Genomic DNA, 21,214 nt, shown 5'->3' on the forward strand with positions numbered 1-21,214 from the left:
TGAGCACTAACCTCAACAGCAAATCACTCTTTGACTTCATTGCGACAAGATAGAATATGCTCTCGCTTTTACTTGACTAGACAACTGACACCAATACCCCCTTCAAACAGAACTCTCAAACCCACAACTGAAAAATTAACCCACTTCAAGAATATCTCATTCAATGACCTCACCAAGATTGTTGATTCACTTCACCCATCTGGCTCCCTGCCCATCACACCTCCTTCTAGCAGCAAAAGATGTTATCAATGCCTCCTTACAAACAGGCTAGGTACCTACCATCTGGAAATAAGCAATCATCAGACCACTCCTAAAGAAACCCACACTCAAACCAGACACACCCAGCAACTTTCAGCCCATCTCTAACCTACCATTTACTTCAAAGATCCTGGAAAAAATTGTACTCCACCCAACTACATTCCTTCATTGACAATCAAAAAGCCCTTTGCACTTTCCAGTCTGGATTCTGGAAATTTCACAGTATGAAAATGGCCCTCCTTGATATCATTGATGACTGCTGGAAACTCATGGATAAGGGAAACAATGTCCTATTGGTGCTATTAGACCTCAGCGCAGCCTTTGACACCATTGCTCATTCTCTCCTCACCAGACTCACAAAACTTGACCTCCAAGAAAAGACACTGCGCTGGTTCACATCCTTCTTAAGCAACAGATCCCAATGCATACTACTCTATTCTACCCTATCAAAGTCAAAGCAGTCAAATATGGCGTGCCACAAGGGCACTACTGTCCCCTTCTTGCTCAGCCTCTACATTACACCTGTCCTGGATATAGCCCACAAACACCAAATCCAAATCTTCGATGACATCCAACTATATCTTCCACTTGGGAAGAACAGCATCTCCCAGATTGCAAAACTTCATAACTATCTCTCAGAAATAAAAACCTGGATGTCTACAAACAAACTGCAACTGAACGCCTCAAAAACTGAACTCCTTTGGATCCACAAAGAGCACTGAATCTACAACCGACCTTCTCTCCTCTGGGAATCATCTACCATAACTACAAAAGACCAAGTACGCAGCCTAGGAGTACTTCTCGACTCAAACTTATCACTCACTAGTCATATCTCTCAAGTGGTCTCCTCTTCTTTTTACTATCTCTGACAACTCCAAAAAATAAGAAACTATTCCAAACCTGATTTTGCCCAACTTCTCTATGCCTTTGTCCTCTCCCACATTGCCTGCTGAAATGCACTATTCAACAGATTGACATCAAAAACTCTATAAGCATCTACAACATGTTCAAAATGCAGCAATTAGACTTCTAAAGTATCCCAAGTATGATCAAGTATCCCAAGCACTAGCACCAGGCCACTGGCTACCCATAGCCAAATGCTGCATCTTCAAAGGCTTAGTGCTTGCATTTAAGTCTTTACACAACATGGCACCTTACTACATATCAGCCAAACTCCTGCTGTACGTCCCAAACAGACCCCTCCGCTCCCAGGAGGAAACATGTCTACAATTGCCCCTTGGTTGGAGCCTCTGACTAGAAATTGCCAAATTCAGGTCTTACTCCCACTTCTTACCAAAGTACTGGAATCAACTGTCTCCTCACATCAAATCCCTCAAAAGACTTGTGAGCTTTAGGAAAGCAATAAAAACCTCCCTCTTCTCCTAAGCCTAGTATCCATACATTATAGCTCTTAGACTCCAACTTCCTCCGCTCATCAGCATTGTTAAATGCCAGAGCATTCATCCCCTTTCCTCCTCCTCCTACCATACAATCTGTAACCTACAAATCTATATCCCATCTGTTAATGTACAAAATGATCAGTCTGGTTTTTGATCAGGATTTAGTACAGAGACAGTACTGGCCTCATTAATTGATCACATTCATACCTTGTTTAAAGCGGATTCAAGTACAATAATCTTACAACTGGACTTGAGCAGTGCTTTCGACTTGGTTGACCATGACATTTGATTATCATGTTTAGATTTTATTGGAATCTCAGGAAAGGTATGGAATTGGTTCCAAGGTTTCCTAAAAAATAGGTCTTATCAGGTTGTTAGTGCTGGTCAGCTGTCCGCTTGGTGGGTAAATTAAAGTGGGGTTCCTCAGGGATCACCACTTTCGCCAACTCTATTTAATATTTACTTAGTACCACTGGGTCATTTTCTTTATAGTTTACAAGTAAAATTTTTCATTTACGCAGATGATATTTCAGTATTGATCCCTTTAACTGCATTTACACCAGAAATTTTAAATCAGATTTCTTTCATTCTTACACAAGTGGAATTCTGGACTTCTAGTTTCAAATTGAAATTGAATCCAGATAAATCAAAGTTTTTTTTTGGCTAGCCCTAATGATAAGCTTATTGAAACGAAGTTGACGGTAAATGGTCAAATCTATCCAATAGTCCCTACTTTAAAAATATTAGGAGTTACATTAGATCGTACTTTATCATTTAAGGCTCATACAGATTTATTGGTCAAAAGATGTTTTATTACTCTTTGGAAGTTGCATACCATCAGAAAATATTTTGATTTTATATCATTTAAAATATTGGTTCAATCATCAGTTCTTTCAATATTAGATTATTGTAACGTTATTTATCTGGGTGCTCATAAAAAAACAACTAGTCGATTAAGATTAATTCAAAACACAGCTATTCGTTTGATTTTTAATTAAAAAAAACATGATCACATCAGCTCATATTATCAAAAACTTCACTGGTTGCCATTCGAGGCTAGAGTGTTGTTTAAATTTGGATGTATTTACTATAAAGTTTTATTTGAGTTAGCTCCATCTTATCTTGTTGCTCATTTTAGATTTGTTAAATGTAAAAAAAAAAATACATAGAACTGGTTGGTTTTATTTTCCTTCAGCAAAAGCGTGCCGTTTTAAGAAATTTTTAGATAGGACACTGGCTTTTCAAGCAGGAGTAATGAATTCATGTTTGAATGCTCTTATTACTCCAGCCCTCACTTACCATCAATTTCAGAAAGATTTTAAAACTTATCTATTTAAACAATACAATATTTAATAGATTTCAAAATTATGATAGGCGGATTTTTATTATTTTATGGAGTAAGGTTTATTATCCCAGGACAAGCAGGCAGCATATTCTTAACACATGGGTGACGTCACCGACGGAGCCCTCGGTACGGACCTTTTAACTAGAAGTTTCTAGTTGGCCGCACCGCGCGTGCGCGAGTGCCTTCCCGCCCGACGGAGGAGTGCGTGGTCCCCAGTTTCTTCGTTTCCGCGGAGCGAAGAAGACGCGTGTATTTTTTCAACGGCCGTTGAAATCACTTTTTGCCTTCCCGCTCGCGCTTTTGTTCTAAATTTTTCTTCCTCTACCTTCGGGTTTCCTTTTTCTTTGAATTGCAAAAAAAAAAAAAAAAAACTTTGATTTTTCTTGTTTCTTTCGTTTTTGCCCCGGCGGGGCCTGTTGCCATTATACAGGCCTCGGACTTCGATTTTGCGGAGGCTATCTTCCCCTTCATGCCCCCGCAGGTCGGTTTTAAGAAGTGCCAGCGGTGTGCACGCCCGATCTCCGTTTCTGACCCACACAATTGGTGTTTGCAGTGCCTGGGTCCGGAGCATCGGGCAGATTCCTGCACCCGCTGTGCCACTTTACAAAAACGTACTCTTAAAAACCGAAGAATCCAGCAAACCCTTCTCTTCGGCTCCGAGTCGGCGATGGATTCATCACCTTCAACGGCGGTACCGCAGAAATCGGCACCGTCAAGCTCGACACCGACCGATCCCGCATCGGCGCCACTGGCGCCAGGTAAGCCGGCTAAGAAGCCTTCCTCTTCCCTCGAGCGCCCTCCAGCTACGGTGACGACACCGTCCATACCGGCATCGCACCGGTCCCGTAAACGCTCCGCCCCGATAACGGTGAGTGCCTCGTCATCGGCCTCCTCATCGCCGGGGCGTGGAGCGGCATCCAAGGAACCGAAGAAAAAGAAAGCGGTTCCGATGCCACCCCTAGATGACCGTATCTCGGCCATTCTACAAACTCAGCTTCAGGAGCAGTTGAAGAAACAACTTGAACAACTGCTACCCTCTATCCTGGCACCGCTCCTTCCGGTACCAGACCGGCCCGAGCCCCGCACCGAGCCCCCGGTGTCCACTCCTTCGGTACCGGTAAACACCTCGATGCCGATCCTTTCGGCCCAACAACTTCCTGATGATCCTGTGGTTCATTCTCAACCCACAGTGGATCCTACTCGGCACCAGGCGGTACGGCACTCTTCTCGGGACCGAGAACGACGCCGATCGTCCTCCCCTGGTACCGTTTCGGTGCGCTCTGGTAAATCTTTGTCCAAGACTCGCCACACCGCACCCTCCACCCCGGTGTCCCGACATGCACCAGAGGTCAGGGATCCTGATTTATGGGAGGAGACTCCTCTCGGTACCGAGGAGGATCCCTCCTCATCTGATGAGGAACCATCGGCACCTGATGCCACCTCTAAACCTGAGCAATCCTCTTTTTCTAAATTTCTGAGGGAAATGTCTGCTGCTCTGTCACTTCCCCTTGAATCTGACTCCAAAAAGTCCCAAGCCTTTTTAGAAGCCTTAGACTTTGAGCAACCTCCTAAAGAGTTCCTCAAGCTTCCCGTACATGACATCTTACGGGAGACATTTTACAAAAACTTGGAAAATCCCCTCACGGTACCGGGAGCTCCCCGTAAACTGGACAACCTTTACCGTGTCATCCCTATTCCAGGATTCGACAAATCTCAATTGCCCCATGAGTCCCTTCTGGTGGAATCCACCTTAAAAAAGACTCAGGGCTCCAGTGTCTATGCCTCTACCCCTCCTGGCAGAGAAGGTAAGACCATGGACAAGTTTGGCAAGAGACTTTACCAAAATGCCATGCTTGCCAACAGGGCAAACAACTATTCCTTCCATTTTTCCTTTTATCTCAAACACTTGGTCCAACAGCTGTCTGCCCTCCAGAAGTACCTACCTGAGCGCAAGGTCCCGCTATTCCAGCAGCACATATCTGGCCTTCTCCAAATGCGCAAGTATATGGTCCGCTCGATATACGACTCCTTCGAGCTCACCTCTCGGGCCTCTGCCATGGCTGTAGCCATGCGTCGCTTGGCCTGGCTCAGAGTCTCCGACCTGGACATCAACCACCAGGACCGCCTGGCCAACGCCCCCTGTCTCGGGGATGAGCTTTTTGGAGAGTCACTGGATTCCACCACCCAGAAACTCTCTGCCCATGAGACCAGGTGGGACACCCTGATCAAGCCGAAAAAGAAGGCTCCGCCTGCTCGACCCTATCGGCCTCAATCATCTTACCAGCGGAGGTTCTCAGCCAGGCCACTCAATCCGCCTCCCCAACAATCTCGGCGACCCCGTCAACAGCAGCACCATGCCCAGGCTCGGTCTCAGGCCACTCAACCCTCCAAGCCTCCTCAGCCTGCTAAACAATCTCAGCCCTTTTGACTCTTCTCTCCAGGGCATAGCCAGTCATCCACCCTCGCTGCCTCTTCCACAGCCTATCGGGGGTCGTCTCACCATTTTCTCAAGCCGTTGGGAAGTCATCACGTCGGACCAGTGGGTCCTCAACATCATCCGCCACGGCTACTCTCTCAACTTCCAGACTCTGCCTCCGGACAACCTTCCCGTAGAGTCTGCTTCAAACTCATCTCAAACCCCCCTCCTCCTGAGGGAGGTTCAATCCCTCCTCCTTCTCAATGCCATCGAAGAAGTACCTCCAGATCAAAGGGGGCAGGGATTCTACTCCCGCTACTTCCTGGTACCCAAAAAGACGGGAGACCTCCGTCCCATTCTCGATCTCAGGGACCTCAACAAGTGTCTGGTCAAGGAGAAGTTCAGAATGCTCTCCCTTGCCACGCTCTACCCTCTTCTTTCTCAACACGACTGGCTATGTTCCCTGGACCTCAAAGAGGCCTACACTCACATCTCCACCAATCAACATTCTCGCCGCTACCTGCGGTTCCAGGTACTGCACCACCACTATCAGTACAAGGTGCTACCGTTCGGCCTCGCCTCCTCACCCAGGGTCTTCACCAAGTGCCTTATAGTGGTAGCGGCCTTCCTCAGGTCTCACAACCTCCAGGTGTTCCCCTATTTGGACGATTGGTTGGTGAAAGCACCTACGTCTCCACTTGTGCTACAGGCTACTCATCACACCATCTCTCTCCTCCACCTCCTGGGGTTCGAGATCAACTACCCCAAGTCGCATCTGCTTCCCACCCAGCGACTTCAATTCATTGGAGCAGTTCTGGACACCACGCTAATGAGGGCTTTTCTCCCCTCCGATCGCAAGCAGACCCTGCTCCATCTCTGCCGTCAGGTACTCATGCATCCCTCCATTCCTGCTCGACAGATGATGGTCCTCCTGGGTCACATGGCCTCGACAGTGCATGTCCTTCCTCTGGCTCGTCTCCACCTTCGTACACCTCAGTGGACGCTCGCCAACCAGTGGTCACAGACTACGGATCTTCTTTCTCATCCCATCTCTGTGACATCATCTCTTCAGCAATCTCTCCAATGGTGGTTGAACTCCTCAAATCTTTCCAGGGGTCTTCTTTTCCATCTGCCCCCCCACTCTATGATCATCACCACAGATGCGTCCCCCTACGCGTGGGGAGCTCACCTGGGAGATCTACGCACCCAGGGACTTTGGACCCCACAGGAGCGTCGTCATCACATCAATTTCCTGGAACTCAGAGCCATGTTCTACGCCCTCAAGGCTTTCCAACATCTTCTCTGTCCTCAAGTCCTCCTCCTATGCACAGACAATCAAGTCGCCATGTACTACATAAACAAGCAAGGCGGCACCGGATCTCGCCCCCTTTGTCTGGAGGCTCTGCGCATCTGGACCTGGGCCACGGACCGCAATCTCTTTCTCAGGGCGGTCTATATCCAGGGCGAACAGAACTCTCTGGCCGACAATCTCAGCCGCATCCTTCAACCTCACGAGTGGACGTTGGACCCTCCGACTCTACTCTCCATCTTTGCTCGATGGGGCACTCCGCAGGTGGACCTCTTTGCAGCACCTCACAACCATCAGCTGCCCCAATTCTGTTCCAGACTCTTCTCTCCTCACCGTCTGGCCCCGGATGCATTCCTGCTCAACTGGAGGGATCGGTTCCTCTATGCCTTCCCTCCACTTCCTTTGATGTTGCGGACCTTGTCCAAACTCCGCAAGGACAATGCCACCATGATCCTCATCGCCCCTCGGTGGCCTCGTCAACACTGGTTCTCCCTTCTGCTTCAACTCAGCTCCAGGGAGCCCATTCCTCTTCCTGTGTTTCCTACTCTACTTACACAGCAGAATCAGTCTCTACTACATCCCAACCTGTCTTCCCTCCACCTGACAGCTTGGTTTCTCTCGGGCTGACCTCTCCGGAGAATCTATCTCAACCGGTCCGCCTCATTTTGGACGCCTCCAGGAAACCGGCCACTCTCCAATGTTACCATCAGAAGTGGACCAGATTCTCCTCGTGGTGTCTCCGGCATCATCAAGAACCCACCTCTTTGGCGGTGGAAACTGTCTTGGAATATTTGCTCTCGCTGTCCAACGCTGGCCTCAAAACCACCTCCATCAGAGTCCACCTCAGTGCCATCACTGCGTTTCACGAGCCTATTCTCGGAAAACCCCTCACGGCTCATCCTCTGGTTTCAAGATTTATGAGAGGGCTCTTCAACATCAAACCGCCTCTCAAGCCTCCTCCCGTCGTCTGGGACCTGAATGTGGTTCTCTCTGCTCTCATGAAACCTCCGTTTGAGCCTCTTGCCACAGCTTCATTCAGGCTTCTTACCTGGAAGGTGCTTTTCCTAATTGCCATCACCTCTGCCAGGAGGGTTAGCGAACTGCATGCACTGGTTGCCGACCCACCGTTCACTGTTTTTCACCATGACAAGGTTGTTCTGCGTACCCACCCTAAATTCCTTCCCAAGGTGGTCTCAGCTTTTCACCTCAACCAGTCCATTGTGCTTCCCGTCTTCTTCCCTAAGCCTCACTCGCATCCTGGAGAACAGGCGTTGCACACGCTGGATTGTAAGCGTGCCCTTGCTTACTACCTTGATCGTACCAGAGCTCACCGAACATCCCCTCAGCTCTTTTTGTCTTTCGATCCCAACCGTTTGGGCCGTCCTGTCTCCAAACGGACACTTTCAAATTGGCTTGCTGCCTGTATTGCCTTCTGTTATGCTCGGGCCGGTCTCTCACTGGAAGGATCTGTCACGGCCCACAGAGTCCGAGCTATGGCTGCTTCTGTGGCTTTCCTCCGTTCCACGCCCATCGAGGAAATCTGCAAGGCGGCCACTTGGTCCTCAGTTCACACGTTCACTACTCACTACTGTCTGGATGCGTTCTCCAGACGGGATGGACACTTCGGCCAATCTGTGTTACAGAATTTATTTTCCTAATGGCCAACCATCCCTCCTCCCTCTTTGTTAGCTTGGAGGTCACCCATGTGTTAAGAATATGCTGCCTGCTTGTCCTGGGATAAAGCACAGTTACTTACCGTAACAGGTGTTATCCAGGGACAGCAGGCAGATATTCTTAAGTCCCACCCACCTCCCCGGGTTGGCTTCTTAGCTGGCTTATCCTAACTGGGGACCACGCACTCCTCCGTCGGGCGGGAAGGCACTCGCGCACGCGCGGTGCGGCCAACTAGAAACTTCTAGTTAAAAGGTCCGTACCGAGGGCTCCGTCGGTGACGTCACCCATGTGTTAAGAATATCTGCCTGCTGTCCCTGGATAACACCTGTTACGGTAAGTAACTGTGCTAAATGGCTATCTATATAAATAATCTGTATAGTGCATATTTTATTTTCATTAAGTTAGGGTTGTACTTTGTTAGTCAGTATCTTTTTTTGAATTTTATTATTTCCTTTTACAAGACATTGTTATTTGGATCTGTATTTTAATTACTTGATGTAATTACTATTGTGTAAACTGCCAAGAACTGATGGTTTGGCGGTATATAAAAATAAACTATTATTATTATAGTCCTAATTGTCTGTATTTTTTTGTTGTAATTATTATATATGTTATATTGTAAACCATTCTGAGCTTTCTGGGGAGGACGGGATTTAAAATGAATTAATAAACCTAATCTTCCATTTCTCCGCTTGGAGTTTGAAAACAAAACAAGTGCAGTCAAACCTTTGTCTTTAGAAGCACACAGACATTTTGCATTGCTGCCGATTTGTTTTTCTGTGTTGCTTTTTAGTTTTGACATAAATGCTGACATTGTTTTAGCTTCTTGATATACCACCTTTCAGAGGACCCCATCTAAGCAGTTGCAGCTATGCAAATATTTGCCCCATTATCAGCAAGTAACCACAGCATGTGAAGCCAATTGTGAAAACTAAGATGTTTTTATTGGTTTATTTCAGCAGAAATGGGATTATGATTGCAGAAGATGCTATAAACATGAGATATTGATGTACTAGCACTCTGTGCTGGGCCTTATTGGGTTTCTGCAAACTGCATAACAAGTCTTAAAGTAGCTGATTCCCCATTTTATGCCATGCCAGAAGTAGACAATTATTGAGTCATAGTTGCAGAACTCTACTCTCATAGTTAATTGGAATTCACATTAAGAGCTTTTTTACTCAGACACAAATGCCTGTAGTAATTCTGGTTCATAATCTTAAATGGATTGTGAAGTGCTCTAGCTTTCAAAATGTCCCCATTATTGGATTTATAGTATGGCTGCTGTTTGATTTTATAGCCCTTTAGTGTTTAGATAAAACTGTTTGGTGAATAAAATGAATGTTGGACCCCCTACTTCTGGCCCATATGGCATTCATTGGGCTCTATGCCAGAAGCAGACAGTTTTCATGCCATTTACCATATAGTCTGCAAGCAGAATTGTTTCATATACTGATCCCACTAATAATGGCTGTTGCCATGTTTTATCTGTGCTACATTTGATTCACTTTGATTGAGAACATTTACAGTTGAAAGAAAGTTCTTTTTAGAACTTCACTAGCAGTGGCATTCTTTTTTATAATTCCATTCAATCTGCCTTTTCCCACCCTTTGCTTATAGGCAGAGGAACTGATGAGAAAGATTGAAAAGGAAGAGGAACAACTGGCTTATGATGATCCTGATAAAAAAACTTACCATCTTTGCATTGTGAACCTAGTCATCGGGTAAGTCATTATATCAAAATCAGAGGAGAGAAATGTACCTGTCAGTGCACAGAGCACCATGCATAGTTTGTACTAAGAGAGTTCAATTTCAAAATTAATCTGAAGAGGGCAATTTTGGGAAAACAAAAAACATTTATATAGTCAAAAATGCTTTCCAAAAAGTGCCCAACTTTCAAGTGTTTTTATCTGTATTGAGAAGTTGTGTTCTAGGAGCAAGGTTAGGGGATGGAAATCTTACAGTCTACTTCATTTTTAAAGTTACTCACATTTTTTTCCATGGATATAATACCTACAGAAAAAGGAGTGGCATGTGTAACCTGGGTACTTTCACTTTCAAAAGGGAAAGGGGATGGGATTTGATATACCACTTTTCTGTGGTTATAATCAAAGCAATTTATGTATTTATATATAGGTACTTTTTTGTATCTGAGGTAATGGAAGGTTAAGTGACTTACCCATAGTCATAAGGACCTACAGTGGGAATCAAACTAGATTCCCCAGGTTCTCAGACTGGCTCTTTCAGTGTCATCACCTCATATGTGAAGATTTAAATTCTTTGAGAATATGTGCAGCAGGTAAGTAACTTTGGTTTTTGTCTCACTGTAAAAGATTTTTCATTGAGTTTTATAACTTCCTTTCCTCTTTTGAATTTTCCCTCACATTCTCTCTTGCTCCCTATAAGCTACCTCGCCCTCTTCTGTCCTCCAGTCTCAGTTCTTTTTTCCAATCCCACTCAATCATTATAGGAATACTTTTACAAAATGTGGCTGAACATGTGCATTGTTGAATTCCTCAGATACTTGTAGATATATTAAGGAAGGGTGATTTTCAGATACCTAATTTATGCTCATCTGTCTTGACTAGATTGTTTGCTCTAAGGAACAGGAACTCTTTCATAAAGGTCTCTGTACAGCCCTATGTGCATGTGATAGTACTACAGAAATCATTGCTGCTAATAAATAATTGTTGTTTACCAGTATGAGTGGCTTTGAAAATAATGCTTATAATATCAAACAGTTACGGTATATTGGCTAATGAGGTCTAGTGGCACCTTCTGACATTAGAAAGTTGCTTGAACTTCGCAGCTGAAATGGTAGCTTAGAGGCAAAGGGTCAATATTCAGCCTGCAGCAGTAAACAGCTGGTAAGTCAATTCCAGCTGTGGGCTGGCCTTAGCCCAATTATTCAGTGCTGGGGCATGTGAGGATCACAGCATTGAATATCCAGGTATGTTAACCAACTTTGAAGTTAACTGAGAACCATCCAATATTCAGACTGGTGCCCGGTTAACTTGCCATTTAAAATTAGAATACTGTAGCTGTTTTGCTGTTCTAACTTTATAAGGTTGGTTAATGGACAAAAAATCACTGCTAATCTTTTAAGTTGTGGCTCCACCCAAACTCGACCCCTGGCCTCCCCTTAGCCTAGCCAATTAGGGGAAGTGCCACTGAAAATCAAGTGTTGGCTCACTCATGGCAACCTGATGGAAAACGCCAGGTTGGGAGTGATTTTCATTTGCCAAGTGATGAAAATTCTATGCATTCTATTGGTGCTAAGTACCAAAGTGAAAGGGGAAGAACTATGCCTATCACCTGCGCACAAGCACTGAGCGTTAGGAAAAGTGCTTGTGCACAGGCCTAGTATAGGGCAGGGCTGTGATCGCAGAGCTCCGGTAAACAGCAACTAGGGCAACAACAACAAAAAAAAACAAATGTTTCAGCTGCAGCTGAAGCCTCTTGTGCTGCGGCAAATTTGGAAGTCTTTTTTTTTTTTAGTTATATGTCAGTTTTAGACATGGTTGATAGGTGCAGGACACACACACACACAACACAGGCACATCAGATTAAAAATTCAAACAAACTGCTCAAATTAAAGCAAACCACTCCAAACAGTGAAGTCACTGGCCGCTGCAGACCTGCCGGAAAAGTTTGCACAGTAAGAGGTTGGCATTCCTTGCTGTACGTCACACAGAGTGCTCATTTTAATTTTTAATACTAATGAGCTACTTGTAATACATTTGCATAAGATTCTTGGTGGCTGTTACTATGATTGGTAAAAGCCCCCAAGAACCCTTTTGTGCACTGGAGGCTGAGCTAATTTGTAAGTAAGACTGGCTACAACCAGTCTTAATTGAACAATAAATTTTGAGCATTGGGACCTCAGTGGGGTTTAACCAGGCAGCAATATCAACCTCAGAATAAATATTTGGGTTCCTTACCCCAATCCATTTTATAGATCCTTCTTTCTTTGTTAGACAATTCTGTTACCAGTTTGTACTTTGAAAGTGCCCTGGCCTTTAGTCTGGGACATCTCACATTAGGTAGTTTTCTGGTTATAAAGCACTTCTGTATAGCCCAAAGCTTTGCTATTTATCCGCTCATTTTTTTTCTCATGTTTATTTTAGAACACTTTACTGTGCTAAAGGAAATTATGACTTTGGCATCTCACGAGTGATTAAAAGTTTAGAACCCTATAATAAGAAGGTAAGTTTGGATGCTGTGTATAAATGAAGAAAAAAAATTTAGATGGGGAAAACTGAGACTTTAAGGGATATATTTTTTAAACTAGGCTTACTGGCCATGTGTGTCATTTTTGAAAAGGAAAGTATGAGGATACTTTTTCTCTGAACAATTTTAAAGAGAAAGTACTTATGTGCAGAGAATTAAAAAGATATAAACAGGATGGAGTTGATCCAGAGGAAGGCTACTAAAATGGTCAGTGATCTTCATCATAAAGTTTTTGAGGACAGACTTAAAGATCTCAATATGTATATGTAGCTTTCTGCACTGTATCCCACAAGTTTCTATGTATCCAAATATCATCAATTCTTGTATAAGTCTGTTGAGCATGAGAGAAATAAGTATACAGTCAAACCTCGGTTTGCGAGTAACCCGGTTTTCGAGTGTTTTGCAAGACGAGCAAAACAATCAGCAAACTTTTGACTCGCAAACCGAGTGTTGACTCGATTTGCGAGAACCCCCCCCCCCCCGATAACCGGCATCACTACCCCCCACTCGCAAAGGCCCCCTCGCTCCAACCGCGCAAACCGGCCCCCCCCGCCCGAACAACTTAAACTTAACCTTCCCCCCCGTCTGGCACCGGCATGCAGGCACAGATCGTGCTGGTGCCTAGAAGATCTTCCGGCTTCTGCCTGCCTTGAGCATGCATCTGCGCATGCTCAAGGACTTCTAATTTTCCCTCTTGCCGAGAATCTCGGCAAGAGGGAGAATTAGAAGTCCTTGAGCATGCGCAGATGCATGCTCAAGGCAGGCAGAAGCCGGAAGATCTTCTAGGCACCGGCACGATCTGTGCCTGCATGCCAGTGCCAGATGGGGGGGAGGGTAAGTTTTAAGTATTTCGGGTGGGGGGGGGGCCGGTTCGCGCGGGGGGGGTGCCAGTTGGAGTGAGGGGGCCTTTGCGAGCGGGGGGAACAATGCCGGTTATCGGGGGTAGGGGGGGTGGGAACGTATCAAAGCGAGTTTTTCCATTATTTTCTATGGGGAAACTCGCTTTGATAAACGAGCATTTTGGATTACGAGCATGCTTCTAGAACGGATTATGCTCGTAATCCAAGGAACCACTGTAGTTTCTTTGTATCCCATGGGAAAGTCACCAACAAACTACCAAACCCAAGGTTTGCATCGAAAATAACAGAGTTCTCCTGTGGGTTTTAGATGTACCCCTCCCTCCCTTAGAGTTATCCAAATGCACATCAGGTGATACATTATGTTTTAAATCTTTTTTATTATGAAAGTATCTAAATTCAACAGCAAACAAATACAATATGTGCTTTTCACAAATACAATCTTTCATCAACTTAACAGCAACCAACATTCCCAACTCCCTCCCACCCAGGGAGCAGCAGCAACATCAGGTGGTACATTAAATTTCCCTCCTAATTAAACAGAACCCCTCACAAACCCCAATAAATCTTTCTGGAGCATCTAGTAAAATTCTACCTGAGCAATATTGGGACCATAAATGTTTATAATTGTGATCATATGACCCTGCAAAGTGCCCTGCAAAGCAAGACACCTCCCTGAACTATCCCGGTAAATTTGATCAAGATCTAATCTAAGCCCTCGCCTAACCAGGAAGACAATACCCACCGTTTTCTTATATGGACTTGCCCCTCGATGTGTCCAAATCTGTTCAAAGTGGTTGGATCTCAATAGAGCCGCATCTCGTGGTCGCAGATGTGTCTCTTGTAACAAACTAATATCACATTGCAATCTTTTCAGCTCTCGAGAAACCACACTCCTTTTACCTGGACTATTCATGTTTACATTCCAGGAACCAATCATGAACCTATTATGCTCCCCCGCCTTCTCCTTCTGCTCCTGCAAAGAACTTCCAAACCTCCCACCCATTTTCCCTCCCCCCACCTCCCCTCCCTTCACTTGACATTCTGATTCTTCTCCATCAGGATCAGCGTTTGTCCCCTTCAGCACCCCTCCCTTAAACAAAAGAAAAACATTATAACACAGCAATATTTCCGATATCCAAAACAGCCAACCTTACCCCATTCAACTCTCAATACGCACACAACACTCATAACTTCCCAAACAAACCACATCCTGTATTTTATCAAAGGTCCAGAAAAGACTAACATTTGTTCTTGGTAGACACAATCAAGCTGAACCAGTCTGGCCAAGTCTCATGACACAGTCTTTGTTGATTTTTTAGCCAGCCGTGAAACTGTCTGCCAGGTTCCAGCTGATCCAAGACTCTTAGCGCCAGATGGCTTCTGGGGGAGTTCCGGTAAACTCCCACATCACAATTCTGTCAATGCTAGCCAAACATCAGCCACCGTATCCACTTTACGTGACTTGCCATTCACAGTCATCCAGATGCCAAATGGGAAAAGCCAGTGGTAGTGGTGTCCTGAGCACAAACCCGAAAAGCTCTTCTCTTTTGTAAGGTCACCAAGGTTAGATCCTGAAAAACTCCCACTGAGATGTTATTCAATTGAAAGTTCGGATGGTGCCTTGCCGCCTGAAAAACTTGCTCCTTAACTAGTCCTTAAATAGTCTTCAAAACAGGCTATTATGTCTCAGGGTCCCGTAGCAAGAGCGGGTCCCAAACTGTGATGTGCATGCACAGAATGATGGTCTCGGGAGTCTCTGCGCCATCCACCCCAAGAAGTTGGATGCAAAACTCGCACACAACCTGTTTACAGTCTTTAAATTTTTCAGCGTCAGGAACTCCTTTAAACCGCAGATTACTGCGTGTTGAAATCTATTTTTTAGATCCTCAACTTGCGCTTGTAAATCCAGTAAAGTTGATGCTGCCTGCACTACAACTTCCCTAGTCTCCTGCAGTTCATTCGTTAGAGTGGCCACATGTTCCTCTGATGCAGCAATGTGGCCTCCCAGCTCTCCAACCTCCGCCCGAAGCTTGGCTAATGCTGCTTTTACATTCTCCCATACTCAAACCATTTCCTCTTTCAATTCCTTAAACCAGGACTCCATAGTCTTATGGGTCTGAGAATCGCCACCAGCAAAAAAGTTAGGGGAGTCGGTTCCATCCGGTGCCGATTGTTTCTGCGCCATCTTGTTTTTTTCTGGCAGCATTCCACTCAATTCCAGCTGTTTATCACTCCTGTAAATTTAAATTTCTCCAGTTTCTTTCGGCTCGCCATGCATTCACACTCCCAAAATACTCCAACTGGATATCAATACCGCTCAGGAGAAGCTGTTTAATCAAAGTGCAAGCAAAAGCCCCAACGGAGCTCAGCAACTATGCTGCCATTCCCAGGAGTGACATCGCTTCCTCCCAGGCTATTGTACTGTTAACCTAGTTAAAATAAACTGGGACCTTTGCATAAAATGGGACCTGTGCTAATCTGGTACAAGTTAGTGATAAAATAATGCATCATAACGGTAGACACATTGATAATTATGCTCCTAAGTTGGGCTGATTAACAGGTCTGAGTTAATCTAATAAAGATATCTGATTGACTTTAATCTCAGATGTTTACTGGCACTGACATATGTACACTGAAAATCATCCTCAGAAAGTTCCGTGACTATCACAAGATCATACAGCAATGATTTACTTGTTTTCAAGTTTCATAGTTCTGCATTCTGGCCACTAGGGCTCACTACCGCAACTAATAGATCACATATTTGTATAATGCAAATTGAGAAAGAAGGAAATTAATGTAATTCCTTCTGTATTCTCAATGTTTTCCTCCAATCAATCCAATGGAAACTACTTTGGAAGGAGGGCCTATATAACATCACATTTAAAACTGCTTTTTTTTCCATTCTTTTTTCTTTTGTGTATATCTTACTGCCCCTTTGCTAATAAACTTTTGGGTTCATTAAACCTGCTAATGAAGCTTTCTTTTTAATTTATTATATCAAAGCAGCAGGCAGAACAATAAAAATCTGAAAGAAGCAGACCAGCATGACTTGTTTTTAGACTGGATATATGACACATTGCCTCCAGTTTTTCAAAACACAATATTGTAATATATGTGAAACCTTCCATAGGGGTGGGTTTCTGAAATCTTGAAAAGTGTTTGTGAACAGTGGGCTTAAAATCAACATTTATCTGTCTGTGTTGAATCTGAAAAGTGAGAGGGGTTTCTGTCTGCCACTGCAAGAGAAAAGTATTCAATTTGTGAAAGTCACATGGCTGGTTATGCAGAAAGGTTTGAGTAACTCCATATGCAAATCATGCACTGAGGGATGAACATTCAGACACTTGGGTGAAATGTATGCATTTTAAGAGATTAATTTCATGAGTGGGAATAAAGCTTGTGGGCTCAAATGAATATGGGGATATGGACTGAGCAGAACTGAATCAGAATAGGGGAAGTGGAAATCCACTCCCCATGAGTTCAAAGAAGGGAGAAAATAGTGGGGAGGCAAACCCAGGGAATTAAAAACTGGTTCTGAAGAGTCTAGAATCTATGAGCTTGTACTGCATAGAGTCATATCTGTATTATGCTCATTTGGGAGGTAGTTCCATTGATGGGAAACTCAGTAACTGGCTGACAGAGTTCTTTTTAGAGTTTGTATGCTGTGCACTAGCAGAGGTGTACCACTAGGGGCACTCTTGAAGAAATGGATTGGGAGCAGGGAGCATAGGGCAGAAGACCAGCAGCTCTTGGAAGCTATGCTCAAGGTAAACAGCCTTTGGGAGCAGTTCAGGGCAGAAGAAAAGGGCCTGCAGATGCACTATCTTTGCCTGAGAGCTGAGAAGATCAGAGGCAGCCCTCTAGAGGGAACCCCGTTACTGGTGGTCACTGAGCTCTGTTGAGGGCTGATAACCGGGATCCCAGCAGGGAGCTACCCCAGAGGCTCCTCTCGAAGAAGGGGAAGGCCACCAGAGCCCTGCAGAGACATCAAGCTGCCGGGGTGCAATCAGCAGCCTAACAAGGGAGAAAGCTCCCTGGAGAACAGCGGTGGAGATAGAATGCTCTTAGAAGGGCAAGGGCCCTCAAAGCTAAAAGGATAACCACCAGGGGCAGGCCCACCAGCTGAGAAGGACAGCACCCACCTACCACTAAGAGCTTCTACAGATTGTGTGAGAACTTGGGGACTGGGCGAGAGTGGATTGGGAAGGAAAGAAGGAATCTAGGTACACAGCCAAGTCCACCTAAGCTAAGAAACTTGGAAGGAGCCTACAACTACAATGTGAGCAATCAAAACACAAAACTGAGAGAGGTACAAAGGATTTTTTGGAAACACTAACATAGTAACATAGTAGATGACGGCAGATAAAGACCCGAATGGTCCATCCAGTCTGCCCAACCTGATTCAATTTAAATTTTTAAAATTTTTTTTTTCTTAGCTATTTCTGGGCAAGAATCCAAAGCTTTACCCTGTACTGTGCTTGGGTTCCAACTGCTGAAATCTCTGTTAAGACTTACTCCAGCCCATCTACACCCTCCCAGCCATTGAAGCCCTCCCCAGCCCATCCTCCACCAAACGGCCATATACAGACACAGACCGTGCAAGTCTGCCCAGTATTGGCCTAGTTCAATATTTAATCTTATTTTCTGATTCAGATCCTTTGTGTTCATCCCATGCTTCTTTGAACTCAGTCACAGTTTTACTCTCCACCACCTCTCTCAGGAGCGCATTCCAGGCATCCACCACCCTGTCCGTAAAATAGAATTTCCTAACATTGCCTTGAATCTACCACCCCTCAACCTCAAATTATGTCCTCTGGTTTTACCATTTTCCTTTCTCTGAAAAAGATTTTGTTCTAGGTTAATGCCCTTCAAGTATTTGAACGTCTGAATCATATCTCCCCTGTCTCTCCTTTCCTCTAGGGTATACATATTCAGGGCTTCCAGTCTCTCCTCATACGTCTTCTGGCGCAAGCCTCCTATCATTTTCGTCGCCCTCCTTTGGACTCCTCAAGTCTTCTTACGTCCTTCGCCAAATACGGTCTCCAAAACTGAACACAATACTCCAAGTGGGGCCTTACCAATGACCTATATAGGGGCATCAACACCTTCTTCCTTCTACTGACTAAGCCTCTCTTTATACAGCCCAGCATCCTTCTGGCAGCAGCCACTGCCTTGTCACACTGTTTTTTCACCTTTAGATCTTCGGACACTATCACCACAAGGTCCCTCTCCCCGTCCGTGCATATCAGCTTCTCTCCTCCCAGCATATACGGTTCCTTCCTATTATTAATCCCCAAATGCATTACTCCGCATTTCTTTGCATTGAATTTTAGTTGCCAGGCATTAGACCATTCCTCTAACTTTTGCAGATCCTTTTTCATATTTTCCACTCCCTCTTCAGTGTCTACTCTGTTACAAATCTTGGTATCATCTGCAAAAAGGCACACTTTTCCTTCTAACTCTTCAACAATGTCACTCAAACATATTGAACAGGATTGGCCCCAGCACTGATCCCTGAGGGACTCCACTACTCACCTTTCCTTCCTTCGAGCGACTTCCATTAACCACCACCCTCTGGCATCTGTCCGACAGCCAGTTTCTGACCCAGTTCACCACTTTGGGTCCTAACTTCAGCCCTTCAATCTAATCTAATCTAATCCTTAGGTTTGTATACCGCATCATCTCCACGTTCGTAGAGCTCGACATGGTTTACAGTAGGAGAAATAGGAAGGAACTACAACAGAGGGTTAGAGGTAGAAGTGTGAAGATAATTTAGAGGACTTGGGATGCCAAGATATAAGAGTTTCCTTGATTCCTAAGTTGGAGGGAGACTTACATTTTTTGAGAAAAGCCAGGTTTTCAGATGTTTGCGGAAAACTTGGAGAGAGCTCAAGTTCCGAAGAGGGGAGGTAAGGTTGTTCCAGAGCTCAGTGATTTTGAAGTGGAGGGAGGTCCCTGTGTGGGAAATGCCTTTTAGCGAGGGGAAGGATAGTTTTAATTTGTGGGAGGATCTGGTGGTATTAGGGTTTGAGGAATTCCAAGAAAGAGGATAAAGGGAGGGAGGATACCATATAGGATTTTGAAAGTTAAACAGGCGCATTTATAGTGGACCCTGGCGATTATCGGAAGCCAGTGGAGCTTGGCCAGGAGCGGGGAGACATGGTCAAATTTACTTTTAGCGAAGATGAGCTTGGCCGCGGCATTCTGAATCAGTTGGAGTCTGTGGAGGTTTTTCTTAGTTAGGTTTAAGTAGATAGAGTTGCAATAGTCCAATCTGGAGAGGATGATGGATTGGACAAGGAGGGTAAAATGTTTTTGATGGAAGCAGGATCTAACTTTCCTCAGCATGTGAAGGCTGAAAAAGCATTTTTTTACCAAGGATTGGAGGTGGTCATTGAAGGACAATGTGGAATCAATGATGATGCCCAAGACCTTGCTGGAGAACTCAAGCTGCAGAGAGGAGCCAGAGGGTAGTGGGATGGAGGTGGGTAGGTGATCTAGTTTTGGACCGAGCCAAAGAAGTCTTTTTTTGGACTCATTCAATTTCATTTGCACAGTGTGGGCCCAGGATTGTAGGTTCATTATACAAGAGGATATTTTCTTAGACAGGTCGGTGAGGTTCGAATCGGTCTCGAGGAGGAAGAGGATGTCGTCTGCATAAGTGTAAATTGTTTCAAGGGGGGATAGGTGGAGGAGTTTTAGGGAGGACATATAGATGTTGAAAAGGATAGGGGATAGTGGAGAGCCTTGCGGGACTCCACAATTCAGTTTCCAGGGGGAGGATGAGGTGCCATTCATGTTAACAATGTAAGAACGAGAGCAGAGGAATTTAGAGAACCAACCTAGGACTGTGGAGTTGATACCTATCTCAGAGAGTTGGTAAACAAGAATATCATGGTGAACAACGTCGAAAGCAGCGGAAAGGTCAAATTGTAGGAGGACGGCGAACTTGGTTCGAGAGTGAAGTTGTTGAACCCTTGAAATCAGGGAAGACAGTAGGGATTCGGTGCTGAAGTTTGGACGAAAACCATATTGATAGGGTAAAAGAATAGAGAATCTCTCTAAGTATGATGAGAGTTGGGAAGAAATGATGGACTCTAGCATCTTGGTTAGGAGAGGGATATTTGCAATTGGGCGATAGCTGGATGGTATGGAAGGGTCAAGGTCAGATTTTTTCAGTAGTGGGGTCAAGGCGATATGACCCATTTCTGGGGAGAAATGGCCCGACTGAAGGGCGGAGTTTATGAGAATGGTGATAGAAGAAATAGCCTGAGCGGGAATGTTCTCATATAGGTAGGAGGGGAATGGGTCCAAGGAGCAATTACAGGATTTCAGTTTGAGGCAGAGATTGAGGACCAGGGATTCAGATACGCGCTCAAAGGTGGTCCAGGATCTGTCAACTGGGATAGGGTTGGAGACCATTAGGGTGGGAGTGGAATCGGTGGGCACTAGGGAGTTGTAAGAGACTGAAGGAGGAAAAGAGCATCTCAAGGAAGAAACCTTATTGTTGAAGAATTTTGCTAGAACATCAGCTGAGGGAGAGGAGGGGAGCAAGGTGGGGTCTCTTTTGGAGGTTAGGGAGCGCCAGATGTTGAATAGAGTACTGCTTTGATTGTTGGACCTGGAGATTTTGTCACCATAGAAGTTCTTTCTTGCTTTTTTTAGTGCTGTATTGTACAGCTTTATATTGACTCTCCAGGACTGTCTGTCTATAGGACATTTTGA

At 44.9% G+C, this 21,214-nt stretch overlaps 1 protein-coding gene across 2 annotated transcripts in view; it reads left to right on the forward strand.

Moving 5' to 3' along the window:
• Positions 1-21,214, forward strand: part of LOC117353728 (tetratricopeptide repeat protein 30A) — a 183,397-nt gene that overhangs the window by 144,257 nt on the left and 17,926 nt on the right. For both annotated transcript variants that reach the window (XM_033929974.1, XM_033929976.1), the window contains 2 exons: positions 10,020-10,123; positions 12,527-12,605. In XM_033929974.1, coding sequence (XP_033785865.1) covers positions 10,020-10,123; positions 12,527-12,605 — 183 coding nt within the window. The remainder of the gene's footprint in view (positions 1-10,019; positions 10,124-12,526; positions 12,606-21,214) is intronic.

Source organism: Geotrypetes seraphini, chromosome 2 (genome assembly GCF_902459505.1).
Source record: "Geotrypetes seraphini chromosome 2, aGeoSer1.1, whole genome shotgun sequence".
NCBI classification, from domain to species: domain Eukaryota; kingdom Metazoa; phylum Chordata; class Amphibia; order Gymnophiona; family Dermophiidae; genus Geotrypetes; species Geotrypetes seraphini.